Genomic DNA, 18539 nt, shown 5'->3' on the forward strand with positions numbered 1-18539 from the left:
TCCTTAAAGGCGCAGCGCCCCACTGTTCCGCCCCGAGGCCCGGCCCCTCGCTGCCCGCAGCCGGACGCGGGGAGCGGCGCCATGATGCTGCTGGGGCGGGCGGGCCGGGAGCTGCTGCGCTGGGGCCGCGGCGGGTCCCCTGGGGCCGCCCCGCGGCGGGGGGCGGAGGTGCTGGTGGGGGCGGCCGGCGGGGAGAGCAGCGGTGAGTGGCGGCCCCGCCCGGGGGTGCGGGGGGCCGGGGTGAGGCCCCCGCGCCCGCTTAACGCCGATTCTGAGGGGTCCGTGGGTCTGAGAGGGTGTCGGAGCCGGTTTTGTGGTGCTGCGGGGAGGGGGTGTGATGATCGACCTGTTTTTAGCAGTTCTCCCGTCCCCTGCTGTGGTGCCTGTGTACCCCAAAAGGGGACTGACCGCCTGTGGAGTCCAGAGCAGGCAGGTTGCTAATAGTCTCTTTAAGTTATGCCTTGGTACTTTTCTCAAGAGCACAGCTACCGAATAAATAGCTAGATGCATTTTTTTTTTTTAAAAAAAAGTTCTGTCTGCAGGAGATCTCAATACAAGAAGTTCTGGTTTGCATTCCTCAGATTTTTCTGGTATCAGTGATGCACAGTGCTAAAGGTAGGACAGCATCAGGACATGTCTGTGCTTATCTGTGCATGGGTCACTGAGCAATTTGAGTTTTGGTTCACATTGCCATTGGAATTACTTTTTGCTAAGGGCAACTATTGCAGGAGTGTATAAACAGGCCTTAGTAGCAAGTTACATATACCTGAATGTAGCTACCAGAACTGTGAATTTCCCGTTTGCCAGTGCCTGCTGTGTCTTTGTTCTGTGTGACATGTCTCTTGTTCACTAACCGACCACTGGCATTGGCAGAGGAAGAGACAGAGACCTGCTGGCAGAGCAGGACCAGGGATGGCAGATACAGGTGCAACTGTGCACCTACAGCAGCAGCATCTCGCAATGTTATGGCCTGGGAAGCGAGTAGAAGTTCAGCCAAGGAAACTGGAGATGTTTTTCTTTCTCTCCAAAGCATACAGGAACCATTGGATAATCATTTACAAAACACAACTGCAAGTAGGAAGTAGGTAGATGCTGTGGTCTGATTTTTCTGCTTGGACTTAGGAACTTTGAGTGAAGTCCTTTCCACTGATGGGCTTATTAACTTTAAATTAAATGGAGCTGCAATTTCAGAATGGTTCTGGAACACAGAGAGCGACCAGTCTGTGCTATTCTCATGCAAACAGCAATCCCAAGCAGATGGTTTTCTTCATTAAGGAATATACTTGAACATAGTAAGATGGTACAATAACAACTGAAATAATATTCAAAACAGAAACCTAATCTCGATCTTTTTTTTTTTCTCCATTCTTGCAGTGATTTTAAGACATATATTCTTGGATATCATGTTCATTTTTTTTAAAGTCTGCTTTTTTATATTATTCACAGTGCTATTGAATTTTACAGTTGTCCTGCATAACTGGGTTTAAAAGACACGGTCTACCACCTTCGCTTTTAAAATAACTGATTGTTTTAGAATGTACTTTATATGCGTTTTCAGGACAGAGAAGATGCAGCATATGCAGATATTGTTCCCAGTTGAATTACTGTGTCAGAGAATTAAATGAAGTATAACTGAAATTGTCTCCTATTACTAAGGTATTGCTGAAATCCTAATGAACCGACCCCACGCGAGAAATTCATTGGGAAAAGTATTTGTAAATGAAGTGAGTATGGGCCTGGCTTGTAAACATTTGGAATCACAATCAATAACTAAATGCATAAAGAATAGTTGTGGGAGATCTGAAACAAAAACTTAATCTCTTGCTGAAGGTCTAGGAGACTGCATAGGGGTGAGGCAGGTTGGCCTGAAGAAAAATATGGCGATTTGTCCATCCTTCAGATGTGGACTGGACAGGGATATTGGAGTTAATTAAGTTAGATAACTTGGATGCAAGTTAACATCCTCACTTGCATAGTTACAACAAAAACATACTCATGGTCAGACTTTAGCAGATGATCTGTTCAAGGCTGATACATTCTAAGGAAAGTCTGGCTCTTGCCTGGAAGAGGAGTTTAAGGTATAGCAAAGATTCGTCTTGGAATAGAAGAAAAAAAGCGATGGGGAGATGTGTCATTCTGAGGCTGTCATGGAAAGCTCCTGCTGGCTCCATATATGTGTTTTCCAGGAAATTCCTGGCACCTGCAGGAAAAAAAAAAAAAGGAACTTTAATAATAGATTAGGAGCTTGCTGTAATTTAGGTATATACATCTATATGCTTAAGGTTTTTCTTCTCTTGTTTGTACTCCTCCTCACAGCTGTTCAGTGCTCTGGAACAACTCCGCCTTGATAAGAAGGTTCGCGTGGTGGTGGTCAAGAGTGAGGTGAAAGGTGTATTTTGTGCTGGTAAGTAACAAAGGCTCTGCAAACTATTGTCGAAAAATTTGGTGGCTCATAGGGCTGTGTGCTGATCAGATTGTGCAGAAAAGCAGTTGGAAATGCCCACTAAAAGAAAAGCGGGCTGGCTTTTGTGTAGCAAATAACAAACGTATCGCTCTCTCTTTCTCCTGCCTGCCTCTCGGCTTCAGTGCTGAAGACACGCGTGATGGATTGAGCCACACAGGCTGCAAGCTGCTGCTGTTGGTTTTCTGTTTATAACCATCTTCAGGCATAGGCACCTCTAGTGTTGGAGCCCTTGGTTTTCAGTTTTATGGATTATCATCCTTATATACAGTGACTGGTGCTCCTCTGTGGAATCTTTGAAGGGTACAGAGCCCTAGCCACTGCTCCAGCCCAGATGTCCATGCTCCAAATTCCATTGCGCTTACTTGACCAGAACACTCTATTTCAAGGCTTCTGAAGTGGTCTGTCCTCTGGGATGGGCAGGAGGGGACATAGGTCAGATGTGTTTTCCCTGTTCCTGGATTCTAACTTTTTCATTCCTCTATTTAGGTGCAGACTTAAAGGAACGTGCAAAGATGGATGATGCGGAAGTTGGACACTTTGTTAAAAGGCTGAGAAATCTCATGGATGAAATAGGTAAATTATTATCTCAGTTGGGACATTTATCCTAGGCTAACTGTACTGAGACATGCGGAACTGCTGCAGGAGGGGAATGATGCAGCCAGATAATCCCCGCAGGTTATCCGTTCAGGAGTAGCTTCTCAAAGGGCACCAGTTTATGCCTGAAACAAAGATTTAATTAGAATTAAATATCAACTACCCTGCTGCTACTCTAAGGCCAAGATGCATTTCAGTGCTACTTTTTCCATGACGAAGAGCAGCACACATACCCATGTAATAAGTGTCTGCTACAACAAAGCATTCTATGTGCAGTTCTGTGTAATCCTTGGGAAACAGTGCCAGGCAAAATGAGACATGTCAGTTGTCCCGCTTTTGATATATGCTTAGAAACACTCACGATACAGCAATGACCTAAAAATATGGATTTAGGTTTCTGAATGGATTTGTTGAATGTCAGGGTGTTTGTACCTAGAATTCCCCCACACACCTTTTTTGTGAAAGGAAGATGGACTTCCGCAATTTGTTTTCGTCCCCTATTTATGAATTATTCTGCTCTCACTAGAGAAGAATACCGAAGTGAAAGGTGACTAAAATACCAATCAGAATTGCTGTAATTAAACAACAATGTAGAGGTAATGACGCTGTCTCCCAAACCACAGAAGCAGTTGGGTGGAGTAGATAGAGCACAGAACTAGCAGGTGTCTGAAGTCTGCTTCCATCTCCCTGAGTATTTAAAAAGGTATCTTACCGAGCAACTAATCACCAGGTATCTCAGGTTCCTCAACTATGAGGTGACAAGTGTTGACTAAATTCAGACGCTCTGGCTAACAAAAGCACCAGAAAAGCTAATACTCGTAACAGTGACTAGGGATGGTGTCTTTGACTGTTTAACTGCAACAGCTGGATATTTGCATAATAAATTTGCATCCAGTTTTGAATTTGCATGCTGCTTTGCGTGTAAGAGTATTTTGCATTCTTACAAAAAAGGGAGAAGTGCAAAAAGACAGTTTCTACTGTTCAGAGACAGTCAGAAAGTTTGTGGCAGAAGATGAATTCTTGAACAATTTTGAATTGGAACTACAAAAAGCTTTAGAATTACAACATTTAAATTCCAGAAATGAGCAGAGCAGAACTTCTGGAATAAACTATATTATCTGTACTATCTTCTCTAGCTGCCCTGCCTGTACCCACGATTGCCGCAATAGATGGCTACGCACTGGGTGGTGGACTAGAACTGGCATTAGCTTGTGACCTTCGAGTAGCAGGTTTGTGTGTTGCTTACTATAGGATTCTTCTTGTAAAGGTGACTATATTTTAAAGAGAACTTTAACTGGTGATTATATTTTAAAGAGAACTTATGTGCATGATATCTGGCTGTTAATGGAATCCAGTAGGCTAAGAGAGCTACTTCATGGTTCAGGAAATGAGTAGGCATTTGTTCAGAAACTGTGATATTTAATTACTATTGGGAGAGCAGTTTCCTTGCTTAAAAAGTAAAGCCTATTTTTAGACAAGATTAGGATTCCTTCAGAAAGCTATTTATTGGTACAATTAAATAGTTATGCAATATTGGATTGGCACTAGATCTAACCTTCCCTACTTAATCCAGTTTGGACTTGGAAGTCTTCTTTCTTCTGTTTCCATTCTTCCATCCATTGCTTTTTATCTAGGATGGACCTAAGGTTCATTTTTCTAAATAAAATTGCTCCGTGAGGGGTAAACAGCCGTACTACACATCGCTTATCTGACTTGTGACAGGTATTCATTAAGCACTGTAGCATTCAGACTTTGTGGCTACCTGGCGAAACAGAGTTCCAGTTCATTACTGACAGCTTGTAGTTTTATTAGTTCAGTATAGAAAATTTGTAGTTATAGACATCAAAAAGTAACTAAACCCTATTTATATATATTTAATTTTTTTTAATAGCTTCATCAGCTAAAATGGGCCTTATTGAGACCACAAGAGGGCTTCTTCCTGGAGCAGGTAACCTTCATTAAATCTTTAGTCTCTTACTTTCTCAGCTATATGGTAAATATTTTGCTGCTAGAGCAATTGGACTGTTTCAAAGGTAAATTGGAAGTAGCATCTTACAGTGACCTAAGAGATGCATGAATCCACAGTTCTGTTCCAAGCCCTGTCTCAGACTTGCTAGGAATTTTGTAAAGTCCCTTAATACCTTTTCTGGCAAATCGGAATCCTCAAAAAGACGCTAATGCCTTGCAGATACCTTGCAAAATGTTGACACAGTCAGGTAGCAGTTATTAAAGAAACACATGATCCCTTTATTTTTCAAACCTCCTGGTTATATAAGGAGAAAAAATACTTTTAGTTTTTGAGAAAATATTTCTCAGAAATGGAAAATGGTATTTTTGCTGTTGTCATAAGGTGGAACCCAGCGCCTGCCTCGCTGTGTTGGAATAGGTCTTGCAAAGGAACTCATTTTCACTGGTAGAAGAATTGATGGGCAAGAAGCCGCCTCAATGGGATTAGTAAATCACGCAGTGCCACAAAACAGCGAGGGAGATGCAGCTTACCAGAGAGCACTAACTTTAGCTAAAGAAATCCTTCCTCAGGTAAGTGGGTTATTCACATAGTCAATGTGAAGAAGGCATTTCTGCTTCCCATAAGAGAGAGCGAACAAACATTCAAAATTCTGTTCTATGACATATTAAAGTCTTGGTTCCTGATGTTTAAGCCTCTTAACTCTGTCCTTTTTTGTAAATGCAGTTTCTGTAGGAACATGTATTAACATCCAGCTCCTTAACCCATAGGACAGTTTTACCTCACAGCTGCAGTTATGCAGACCTGCAGCACATACTGTGACCTTGTACCATGTACATCTGTTAACTGTAGATAATAAGTATTTAAAAAAAAAAAAAAAAACAATTTGTTAACTTACTGCAAGTATCTATAGACGAAAAGATCATTTGGAGGTAGGATAACGATGCAACTACACTACTATGAAGTGTTAAAATGTTTGTTTTTTAATTAAGGCTCCATTTGCTGTGAAAATGGGAAAACTGGCAATAAACAGAGGAATAGAGGTAATAACTTTTTTTTTTTTAAATACTGAGGTAAATGAAGCAGACAGGCAGCTCTTACAAGTTACTTCAGTAAAAACGTTTAGAATAGTTGAATTTATAATCCCAGTTTAGATAAGATATTTAAAACCATTTCAGGGGTTTCAAAGACTTTCTTTAAAGACAAAATTAATACGGCAGGATTTTTTTCTATAGATGCTACCACTGTAATTCTAATACAGGAGTGAGGGTCACTCATTACAAGAGGATGTTTATTAATTTGAGGGCTAAGAAATAGTTTTGAGGGCTGTACTTCAGACAGATCTCACTCCTTCCCTCTCACCCCCAGGTTGACATTGCATCAGGGATGGCTATCGAGGGGATGTGTTATGCCCAGGTAGGTTACCTTCAGAATACATTCCTGAAAGGAACAACCATACACTTTCTAAAGCCAGATATTCACAGTGTCCTCCTATGACAGAACACCTAACAGCTAAATATAAAGCTTTGAGATACTCAAGTGCAGTTCCAGATTCCTGTTTCAGAATATTAACTGTTATGCCATGCATAGCTGCCTCTCAGCCTGCCCAAGACCAGAGTCCTTCATTAAATACCCTTCTGTTTAAAATGATTGTATATTCTTAGTTTCAACCATATGTTAATTACAAGATGAGCTTTACCAATAGCTTTAACAAATGAAAAAAAAAAAACCCAAACATTCTTCTGTAGTCATTCTTTCTGACAAGTTTTGAGTGTATAGACCTTTTTCAGCTAATGGAACAATCTAATTGCTGGTCCATTATTTTAAGATGGTAGCCTTAAAACTGTGTTCCTATATAGTTCTATGGTCTTGGTCGCTTTGCTTGTGATTTACATAATAAGACAGTCTCCTTATTTCCCTTAATGTATCATTGAAAGAAAAGCAATCTTAGTCTTAGACCACCATTGCCAGACTAGTCAGCACTTAAGTCAGATTTGTCAATGAAAAACATACCTTTTTCTTTTTTAAATTTAGAATATTCCCACGAGAGACCGTCAGGAAGGGATGGCTGCCTTCAGGGAGAAACGACCACCTCGGTTTATTGGCAAATAATGCTTCTTAGCTTCCCCTTCATTTTTGAATGTAAAGGAGGACCGAAGAGGACCTACTGATTTTTTTTTTTTAATTATTATTTTTATGACTGCATTCTGTGTACTTAGCTCCTTGCCTTGGACTGGATCTGTACTCCACTGGATCATTTTGCTGTAAGAATTCCCAAATAAAGATTTAACTTTGTACAGCTGATCTCTTTCAAGAACATACATCTTAAGTCATTGGTTATGACTCTCAAATAGATGTCAAGTAAGGAGTATGGAGAAACTTCAGCTCACCGTGAGCAAATTAAAAAAAAAAAAAGGCAGATAACATGCTGCATCTAAACATTGATACAAAAAAATTATTACTCTGAAGGGAAAGTCAACTTATGTTATCAGTACCCTTCTAACTAATCACACAGAACAAGTAGTATTAACAGAGCAATGGTGTTTGACCCCAGAACTGCTGTGAATAGTGCAAAACACCAAGTTACCACCCCAGCCAACAGAACTTCTCTTTGGCAAGGCCTGTATGTGCACATACATGTGGCCACCGTTATTGGTCTATCGCAGACATCTTGAGCGTGTCACTTGTCTCCCATGACCTGTTCACCTCTGCTGCCTGACTGGAAGTTGAAGTTATTTTCTCCCACTGCTTAGAGGTTCTCCAACACCAAGACACACCACACAGTTTAGCTTATAGCTTCTTACTTCCCTAGACTGGGGCTTTCAAGCAAAAGAGAATTACTATAGTTAGAAAAATGTATTTTCAGTATCAAAATATACTTCAAAAAGCATGGCTTACTGCACTGCAACAGTGTCACTTCATGCTGTGACAGTCTTGCAGCACAGTGCAATTTCACCTGTGCCAAAAGTTAACCGAACAATTCTGTGAGAGCATCTTAGCAAATTATACATATATGAGTTTCCTATTAAAAGCTCTGTAAATGGTGAAGCAGAGTCACACTCTTCAGCCTTCACAAAAAGATGACACATGCTACAGGTGAAATACAAGAGTTTAAAAGTTACTTCCAGAATTATTCTACCCTGGCAGGACCCCCTGAAGCTGCACAGGAATGTGAACAGACCTTTCAGTAATGGCCACATGCAACTAAATTTAGTGGATTTATACCTTGTAGACATCCATACTTTTCAGCTTAAAAGTTTGTTTGCCTGAAGCATGTGGGAACAAAACAAGAAGGGTATGGAAAATCACTTCCAATCTCTGCACGTGCTGACTGCAGAACTTCATGAAATAACATCTTCACCATCTGGCTCATGCCAGTGTCATATTCATTTTATGCTGCATGGAGTAGTAACTTCTTTTTCTCCAGTTTTAGTTAAGATGCTTCAGTACATTCTCCTGGTATTATGAAAAGTCAGTACTGTAAAGGAGAATTGTCATCTTTATTTTAAAATCTTGCAGCAATTGATTTCTATTCATTTTATTAACACCAATTTTGACAAGCTTTGTATTCCATTTCATGTAACAGAAATTTTGTAGCAGAAGTACCATAGCAGACATCTCAGAAGGGTGGTGGGTAAAGGCTTGTAGGCCATTTTTCACTTTTAAAATCACCTTCATAATTCCAAGCTACAACCAATTTAACTTATTTCCAAATCAAGAAAACTGTATATAACCAGATACACACATGAAAATGATGCTCATCAAATTATACCTTAATACAAAAAGCAATTACACAACATTGATTAAATTACTGGATCAGTACCTTTTGAAGTTGCTGAAATACGCAATAACTAGATTATTGAAGATTAGAGGTGATGTTTTTACTTGAAGGATGGGAGGTGGAAGAGGGAAGGAGTTAAAAATAGTAAAATACGGTCATCATGAAGAAGCCACCCCTGCTAGTAAGCTACCAAACAGGAGCTTCCTTTTTAAACTCACCAATATGTTACAGAAGAGTCTCTGACTATCAATCAGTTGCCATGGAAATATGGAGACTAACCAGATAAACAAAACCACTTGAAATAAAACCAAATTTGAACCAACATGGAGTTTGCTTCCATCACTTGTATTTTATCAGACATCTGTATGCTGTGTAATATATTTCATTCAACACATCATTTGAAACCCATAGGTAACCAAGAAAGAAAGAAGTTGTTACAATTAGCATCTTTATGTAAAATTTCACACTTCACAAAACAATGCAATTGACACAGGGCTCACATAGGACATCGGGTGATATTTTGCACTGTGATGACCTGGAATATAACTCACCACACAATACTGACAGAATATTTACAGAAAACAGAGCTATCATTAGTTTCTTATAAATAAGGTGACCAAATATCCTGGGCCTCCTATGGAGACATGCAATCCCCCTCATGATGAACACAAGTCAGCATTTTGCTCTGATGAGCCTTCTCCTTCCCTATCTGTATTCTAAAATTGAAAGATAGATATCACAAGCAATCAAAAGCACTCAAACAGCAACAAAAACCCCTTCTTGCAATCAAGTTTAAAATCAAGCTTAGTTTATCCTTTTAATCCTGTTTCTATTGCTTTAGTTAAGCAGGTTTCCCTTTTCCCTGATGCAATGCTGATGACCACCTTAGGACTCAGCAGAGCAGAAATGCAAAAAGGCATTTCTAGCAGAAAGGTAAACAAAAGAACACACTTGCAGGCAAAAGGAAAATTAAGACCCCATTTGTGTTTAGAAGGGTTATGAGACAGACATTTTGGTCGCCTTAGTTACAAGTCTCACTGTAACCTGCATGCATGTACTTTTGTTGTAATTGGTAAAAGTGTTGAATCTCACAACCACACACAGTTCTATTCAAACACCAAACTGGTAAACAGCATTATCAACACTAATCAGAGGGATGATATAATTTTCTGTCCCAGAAATCACCAAATAAGATATTCCTAGAAGTCTCTTTTTCAGATGTGCATACTGATCTGTACAAGTCCCATCTCTCTGTAGCCAGCAGAAATCCTAGAGGTGTGACCATCTCAAGCATCAAGTGACCATTTACAAGTTGCATATGCGGTTGCCATTAAAGTTAGCATTCACCAAAGGTTACCATACATGGTTCTGGGTACCACAATTATTGGCAAATCACTTTAATGGTGACCACTATATTACAAGTTACTCCAACTACACACACATCGGAAAGGATTATTACAGAGAGAATACTTTACACTCCTATACCTGTGACTTTCAGTTTGGTTTATTTTGTTGTGGTTTTCTACACGGCGGTGGTCTCCCATGACGCATAATGTGTTCTTCCAAACTATCTAGGATGGCAATAGCAATCCTTTGGACGTGTGGATCGGTCTGGACGTTTTCCTTGATGTTGTGTAAGTGCTGTAAACCACCTTCTTCAATTAACATGCTGCAATATCTGGCAGCTGTAATAAGATTAAAGAAAGGGAATTTAAAAAGCTATCTAGAGTAAATGTAGCAGATAACATAAACACTAATTCAAACTCAGTTTGGCCTCCTAGACGAGGCAGCACTTAGGACACTCCCTAAACCGTCTACACAAATTCACTTGTACTTTAACAAATAACAACAGAACAGAGATGTTTGAACAGCACTCCAGTTGTAATCAGGTCTGTTTCCATGTCTCCCTCAGCTGACTGGGAAGTGCCTTGTAACATGCACAGCATTCTCTCTCCCCTCCCGCCTCCTCCATTTTAAGTGCACATATACAAATTTTAAGAAATAGGATTCAGAAGTACTGTATCTCTGAGTATCCAGGTAAAAATATCACCTTTAGCAAAAACCTCAGTACAGAACAATAACCAAAACCGGTATCAGATATGCCAGATATACCACATCATTTGTACAGGCTTGTAGAGTTAACAGGAACTAGCTCCTTCCAAAATAGTTTGCCAAATACTGTTGATGGTGGCCTTTAACTAGTTATAAGTTGTTATGAATGCCTTTTCAGGGATAAAATGATACTTTTCTTTCTACTCCCATCATCAATTTCAAAAAGTTGAAAGCGTACCTACATTGGCTCCAGTGTTGTTATGTGCAAGGAGCAGCTATAAAGCGCCGCATGTTTAATGTAACATGCAAGCTTCAGAAGTCGTTACAAAAAGGTCAGGATGACTGTAACGCAATCCACAGAGCATTACCTCAACTGTGCCCCATTTCACCGCTCATCTCAGTGAAGCAACGCCAAAGTTGTTTAAATGCTGACATTAAGCATTACACTGGGGATCACGTTTACTGCAGTGCTGCTAATATTTGAGTTAAGTTAGCTCACTAAAGTGGATACGATACAGAGAAGCAGCAAGAGGAGGAAAAAAAAGAGAAAAATTAATCCAATTCATTCCAGACCACTTTCTACCCTCATCTAAAAGAGGAGGTCAAAATAAAATGCATCTCATCTCCAGGACAAAACACCTTCTTGGTGCCAAGCACCAAAAGCTTTCCCTCTAAATAAATCTTCATATTTCAAAATTAAACACACTTTCCCCTCAGAGGGAAATGGTTTCCCTGCAGCTTTGTTCAGAAGCTTCAACTACTGTCAGAACTCAACTTCAGGAATACCGTCCTGATCTCAAATCAGGAGTACGCCATCCAAATATTTCCAGCCTCTCCATTCTGCAGAGTGGTTAATCACTGTCAATACAAACCTCTGTGGCATGTTGAAAACTCAGAGGTTAGGGCAGCACAAAATAAACACAAAAAATAAACAGAACAAGTAGGACCATACTAAGTAAACAGCACTGAGGCACAAAAAGAAATCACAGGGTCTTAATCAAAAACTGTTATCCAAAGTCTGATCAGTAAATCGACTTTGTCAGAACAGTCATTTAACACGGGAAAAGTACTCACAGATCTCTGCACAGTGTACCCTGGGAAACAGTGTCTCACTACATTTACAAGCTCTAAAAAGAGCAGAAAAACAGTATTTTATGTGCAATTCTATATTATTATGCTATGTTATTGTTTGGTCCCAAATAGATTGGTTTTTTCACTGTAGAAACAGTGATTTATGGGACAGGGCTAAGCAAGCACAGATATGCTGCTGTCAAGAAGATTAAAAAACTGCCAGAGAAAATACTTTCCATACTTCAGAGGAAAGCTGCTTTATATCTAGTAGAAGTTAGTGACAATACACACATTCATGTCATACAAATTTACATTTAAAAAAAGAAAAAAGGCATTAAAAGCCAGGAAGGTTTGTCCAGTCTTATATACAGGTATGTGCACATTATTTCCTATCCCAACACTTGTGCATTTCATCACATGCTCTGAAAGCATTTTACAAACAAGACATTGCTGGTTTCATTTTGCAGATGGGAAAGAGATTAAAAAACCTGACCTTCATGTCACAGCAAGTTATTGCAAAAAGGTGATTAGAGCTGAGGATTACCCCAAACTTCTGTTCTCATCAGACATAGCTACCTGCTCCAATCATTGTTCTTAATTTAAAATAAATTTGTTGCCCATTATTAATATTTATATTTCTGAATAAAAACACCTGTGCAAGCCAAAAATGTAGTTAATCTTAACACATGTCCACATTTTTTAATTAATACTGTGAATTTAACAGTAAAATTCCAGTAAATAAAAAGGATGTAAAGAACTTTTATTACCCCCTTTTCCTGCCCCATTTAGCCAAAGCCTAAGTGTAGTTTTTCCAGAGGATTAGAAGTAAATATCCTAGGAATTCTTATTTTTCCCTACTTCACAGTAGTGAGTAACATGCTAAGAAATAAGGATTTTAAGGGTAATATTATCTTAGTACATACGATTTTTGCTGCAGACATGCTGCATAGCCCACACTGCCCATAACTGGACGCCAGGTGTCATGAAGCAGCCAAGTAGTGGAAAAAACGGATTGAAAGACCTATAAAAAGGAGAGGAACAGCAGCTCTCTTTACTACTGGGTATTATGACTTCAGAGGTCACATGTTGTCTACATGTTCAGCTGTGGGTTTAACTAGGAGAGACACTTGATCAACTGGAGTTTTAGACACAGCAGGCAAGCCTTTTAATGTTTAAGACATTTCCTAGCAAAACCCATATATAGTAGATATGTGGTATGCTTCTACCATAGCATTTAGATGCCTCCCACTCCTTCAAGAGGAGTAAAACCAGTGGAAATTAGAAGGACTCAATGGCCAGTAATTATCTAAATGTACTTTTTGGCCTCTAGCTTCTCTATCTAGGACAGATAGTGCTAACCTAGAGGTTAATCTTTGTGTCTCTTTTAGGCATGCAGCCAAATACCTTTAACAGAAAAGCAGCAGAACACTTTGTTTTCCCACGAGTGTCTAACCTTCTCTGGTCACAAAGGGAAAACTAACACATTGTTTTACATTTTAGGCTGATAGGCATTTTTCCACTGGACAACACCACATCTGATTAGCAGCTCACTCCACTTTGGGAACAAGTTTTAAATCAAGTTCAGTTTATTTTCCAAACCCTAAAGCCAGACAATAGTTACCTGTAAGCCACCATCTCACATTCTGGGGTTGGCCAATTCAAAATGGCAGAATGCTGCAAAATACAGAACCAAGAACACTCATTGTTAAATATAAACACCGAAAAAAATAGAAGAGAGTATGATAAAATTCACCATCATTTCTGTACCAGCTGTTCAAGGAGAGATGTCCTCTGGCTGCGACTTAATGTCCAGGCCTGCTCTCCTCGTGATATCAAGTGAGCAATAATCCCTGCTGCGAAGTAGCTAACTTCCACTTCCACACTGTGCAATAATTTACTGATGTGGTCTATAAAGTCCTTCCACATTAACTCAGAATGGAGTTCTTTAACTTCAGCTATGTTATTCTGGAGGGGGGGAAAAGAAAATATCAACAGAAAGAATAGGACATGAGGAATACAAACATAAGGTTGAACTACACTGCTTAAGTAAACACACATAAATGCCAGGATGAGATCTCCATACATCCAGGTTACCACCAGATGCCCAAAATACTACTTTTACTTTTGAAAATTTTTCCAGTCTAATGCAGGAATTTGCCTCAAAACAAAGATATTCTCACAAGTAGTTTTAGGCCATTAGCATGCAGATTACACTACATTTAACACTAGTTTTAACATTCCCAAACACAATTTCAGTAAACTTCAGCAGTGCACAATTCTGAATTCCAATTATTTTAAACCTACTTTTTGCATTTGGACTCATCTGAAGCCTCACTCACCGTCCTTTCTTAAAAGCTCTTTTTGTTTTCTGTAACAGTCAATTTCAACACAACTAGTGCTACTGGAGAATCGGTAAAAAAGTAAAAAAATGTCAATAGCAAATAATGCATAGTATAAAGATTAAATAAGAATGTAAAAATATTGGGCAAGTTTTCAGATTAACATGGGGTAAAAAAATTCAAAAAATCCATTTTGAAAAGTACATGTTTCAGACTTTTTTTTCATCTCACCAGAAGTCCAAGAACTTTCTGTTGGATAGATGATTCAGATGGAAAAGACTGTGGAAAAAAGAAACAAACTACAGGTAACCAGCGATACTTATTATAGAAACAATGTTAATTATAAGCCTACATTGATAATCCACCACTGAAACTGCACTCCTCACCTCCAAGACTCTCATGAAAAGTTCTAACCCTTGATTTTCAATGAAGTGCCGACACGTTGTTGGAGATTCATCAGTGAGGTTCCAAAGTGCGCTCAGAGTGAACTTCAGTGTAGTATCTACAAGATTCTGATTTGTTTTCTGTTTAACTATTTGTAGAAGTTGCTGTAAAAAAAAATATATAAAAATAAAAAAAATCCCAGTTACAATTGCATATGAAAACGTGTTACCTCCTCTGCTTCTTTCTGCGCAGACTGGGGTAAAGCAGAGCTACCACTTATGCACAAAGATCTAAATGTTTAGGGTCAAACTATACAAAATAAAATAGCTATTAAACTTTTTACCTTCTCTTTGAACATAGTTGCCTGCCAGAACAATTACTTTGTTTTCACTGTAACTACAGTGCAGTACTATTGCAGATGGCACAAAGCCATCCACAAAGCTCTGGACCCCATGTGAACATTGACAGCACCAACCATGTACTTTAATTTTTTTTTCAGCACCTTTTGTCTTATACAATGGATTTCAAATCAAGAGGTCTCTTGATTTTTTACTTTGTATTAATTGTGTCAAGTTTTTCCACTTTGGCCTCTTTTCATCTATGCTAATGTGTCTCGTGGTTACCGTCTCTGCTACTACCTCTAACAGATTCTCTAAGCTTTCCTAAAGACCTTTAAAATTAATACAGGGTAATGTGTTCTTAGAATTGTAGCTCCTTACATTCACTCTCCATCTTTAGGAATACCATTAGCATGAATAGCTGGAGAAGATGGTATTTTTGACTGTCAGGAAAACATCTGACTTACCCTAACAATGAAGAGTTCTGCACCAAGTTGAGCTGTTTGCTCTGTTGAAAGCTGTAAACAAACAAAACCATATCAACAATTTTTTAGACTTTAGAAATACTATGCTGTCATCTCAAAGCTTATATTTCATACCTTTGCAGCAAGAATGGAAATTATGGCTACAGCCATCCTTTGCATGTTCTGATCTTCATGATTACATAGCCACTGCATAACAAGTTTGGCTGCTTCAAACCTGAAAATTAAAAATAAATCTAATTTTCAGAAGTTTAAGTCTTAGTAAGAGAAAGATTACACAGACAACACACCTGGTAAAAGTGCATGCAAGAGAAAAACTTTAAGAAGTATGCCCTCATACCAAAAAAGAAGTAAAAAAGCTTCTCAAACATCAGACCAACACCTCAAAGCATTTGGGCGAAACACTGAAGTAGAAAAACCTCTGCAAAAAGAACCCTGTAGTTCCCCAGGAAATCCTGACTTCTCCTTCACACAATTAGTGATAGACTCATCCAGGTGTAGCAAAAAAAATACCTGTATACTAAAGGATTTTTTCAGACCTATATTTGATTGTGAATTATAAACCAAAAATCATATAGGCCAGACAGATTCAGTACAGTGAAATAATTAAAACTGAGAACAGAAACAAACCTTCTGAAGGAACAGACAAAGAAAAATATTCTGCAATGCTACAACTCATTTTAACTGACATAAAACTTGCCTGTTAAATGGAACATCCTGAAGGATTCTGTCACTGCATAGTGAAAGCAGGCAATTCTTTTGCAGCTATGACAAATGAAGAAGAATTACTACAGAGACATACATATTTCACAGTACTTCCTTGCTATGCATCATTAAACATACTTCCATGAGATAATGAGATGTGGAGAAAACTTTAAGATCCATAAGACAGAATCCTACAGAAAATAAAGAAATGTCATCTTTTACCTGCTGATGATTTGGGAAGTGTTCCATGGCCTTCAGGAGCAAGTGAGTGACATCAGCCAGAAGTCGCACAGGCATCCCTGCTGCTAAATCTTGCTTGGTCAGGTTGAAGACACACGCACTTGCTGCCAACTGAACAGGCAAGTTTAGGGGGTGATTTTTCATTCCAATTACCACAAGCTGAAACGTAAGAGTTTTGCCCATGTTAGTTACGTGTCTGTGCTCATACCCCAAGAGAAATCCACTGTTGCTTTGGGCCACAACAATGACTCACAGCACCCAATTTCTGCCTCCCTTTTACTTAAGTGAAAAATCCATCTGGTGTGATTTTAATTCTCAGGGGGAACATCATCTTCTGCTCAGTGATACAAAGCCAACAACTTCTATTTCCCCAAGTCCTTTTGCACTGCTTGTGGCAGCCTCCCAAAGAAGAGGCTGCACAGGATGCAAGGAATTCCTGGAAAGAACCAGGGTTTGCTTTGGTATAAAAGTCAACAAACCCTTTCAGAGATGAATGAGGTAGGACAGAGTTTGTGCAGGGTAATGGTAATGATGTGGTGGCTTGTTTGGTGACCAGCCATTTCAGATCACATCCTGAGCTGCTAGGTCAGGATATATTTCACATCTTCTTCCTCAATTATGTTTTTGGCTATGTATGTTGATTGTGATTCCATCTAACAAAATATTTTTCTTGTTGATTATTGATTGACCAAGTCTTTTTGATATTGAAGCCAACAAAACCAAGGTCACTTGTTCAATGCCAAGACGATAGTAGAAAACAAAAATCATCTGACCTACTGATTAAGCAAGCCATCTCTGGTGCTCTAGACATGGAAAGCCAATGCCTAGAATGGATTTCTAAGAAAGTTTCTAGGATTTTCCAAGTTAGAGCCCAATATTGAACACTAACAATGATGTTTATTCACTTGCTATCGTACTGGAAGGTGACAGTGGAGAAAAATGTCATTAAATGCCTTCCTTATTATTACAGTTTCATAAGAATCAGCAGAAAGCACTGTTGTACCTGAAGAATAAGACTAGACAGACCTTTGATTTGATCCACTACATATGTTCTCATGACAGAATTCATTATCTGAAGAAAACTTCATATCATACTCAAAATTACATGAAAAAAAATAGATGCCATTCAATTCAGCTACTATACATTAGTCCAGATCAATTTTACCTGACATAAAACACTACAGAGCATCTTTTACGTCACTATTATTTAAATAGTTCATTTTTATCCAACGTTGCAATTTTAATCTGAAAAATACCACAACTAAAAATGTAAAAGCTTATAAAATATTTTATACCAGAGCTTTGGGGATAGCCTCAGTTTAAGGCACAACGCGTGACAACCATCAAAACGATATTATCTACCTTTAAAATTTCAGGCTTTGTTTTCTCCATTACATGCGTCAGGCTGAATAAATGAAAGAGTGCTTCTCTCACAAAGAACGCCCGTTCACTGTAACGCTTCAGTGCTTCAGAAATCTGAGTTTCATTTGCTTCTCCTGACACCTACAAACCAAGAAATAACCTTTAGTTCAAGATGTCACCATTTTATTTAAAAATATTTTTCTTAAAAAGTGCAAAGCTGCAGTTTCAAAGGTGCCTTTTTTTTAGCCAAATCCTTCATTAAGGGAATGATGACTTTATCTGGCCATATTAATCCAGAACTACACAATCTTCAAACATTCTTCATAAAGAAGAACCACATAGTAAGCCAAAATTAGGCTTCAGTCACGTCTTTAAGAGCAGTATGAAAACACTACGTAATGCTTTTTAACTTACAAAAGCCACTTATGATGCACCAAATACCTAAAAGCATTTGTAAGTGAATGCTCTGTTAAATGCAGTTGATAAACTAATGAAGATGGTACTTTGGCTGTAAGTTTTTGACTCTAGGTTCTAGCTCTGACAAAGAAAAAAAGTCACTCTTTGACTACATCAAGTTTCTTATAAACTCTATCTGTAGCAATAGCTTTCCAGAACCATCTTAAAGAACTCATGCTCTCTGCAAAACAAGTGATTTTTAAAACCAGACTTCAAATATATGTGAAACTAAACAATGAGCTTAGGTGAAGGCTGTATTAGAAGCTATGACCTCTTGAATTATATGAGTTTAAGTTCAGAACATT

General features: G+C 38.7%; 2 protein-coding genes across 4 annotated transcripts in view; one reads left to right on the top strand and one right to left on the bottom strand.

Annotated features, from left to right (window-relative positions):
- The first annotated feature begins 54 nt into the window (after nucleotides 1-54).
- Nucleotides 55-7328, top strand: ECHDC2 (enoyl-CoA hydratase domain containing 2). The gene is made up of 10 exons (XM_065842484.2): nucleotides 55-202; nucleotides 1657-1724; nucleotides 2317-2404; nucleotides 2951-3037; nucleotides 4195-4287; nucleotides 4950-5006; nucleotides 5409-5596; nucleotides 6017-6067; nucleotides 6393-6440; nucleotides 7059-7328. Exons 1-10 carry the CDS (start codon nucleotides 82-84, stop codon nucleotides 7134-7136), a joined length of 879 nt encoding a protein of 292 aa, XP_065698556.2. The 5' UTR covers nucleotides 55-81; the 3' UTR covers nucleotides 7137-7328.
- Nucleotides 1301-18539, bottom strand: part of LOC136103951 (protein zyg-11 homolog B) — a 28417-nt gene continuing 11178 nt past the window's right edge. The window contains exons 4-15 of one of the 3 annotated variants that reach the window (XM_065842481.2): nucleotides 17779-17919; nucleotides 16399-16575; nucleotides 16172-16236; nucleotides 15589-15688; nucleotides 15457-15507; nucleotides 14654-14815; nucleotides 14499-14546; nucleotides 13696-13893; nucleotides 13550-13602; nucleotides 12852-12949; nucleotides 10291-10490; nucleotides 1301-2200 (exon numbers count right to left, since the gene is read on the bottom strand). In XM_065842481.2, coding sequence (XP_065698553.1) covers nucleotides 10300-10490; nucleotides 12852-12949; nucleotides 13550-13602; nucleotides 13696-13893; nucleotides 14499-14546; nucleotides 14654-14815; nucleotides 15457-15507; nucleotides 15589-15688; nucleotides 16172-16236; nucleotides 16399-16575; nucleotides 17779-17919 — 1284 coding nt within the window. In that variant the 3' untranslated portion in view covers nucleotides 1301-2200; nucleotides 10291-10299. Of the gene's footprint in view, nucleotides 2201-8505; nucleotides 10491-12851; nucleotides 12950-13549; nucleotides 13603-13681; nucleotides 13894-14498; nucleotides 14547-14653; nucleotides 14816-15456; nucleotides 15508-15588; nucleotides 15689-16171; nucleotides 16237-16398; nucleotides 16576-17778; nucleotides 17920-18539 lie in introns of those variants that run through there. The other 2 variants (XM_065842480.2, XR_011739727.1) reach the window with 2 other exon arrangements.

Source organism: Patagioenas fasciata, chromosome 6 (assembly GCF_037038585.1).
Source record: "Patagioenas fasciata isolate bPatFas1 chromosome 6, bPatFas1.hap1, whole genome shotgun sequence".
Classification (NCBI taxonomy): domain Eukaryota; kingdom Metazoa; phylum Chordata; class Aves; order Columbiformes; family Columbidae; genus Patagioenas; species Patagioenas fasciata.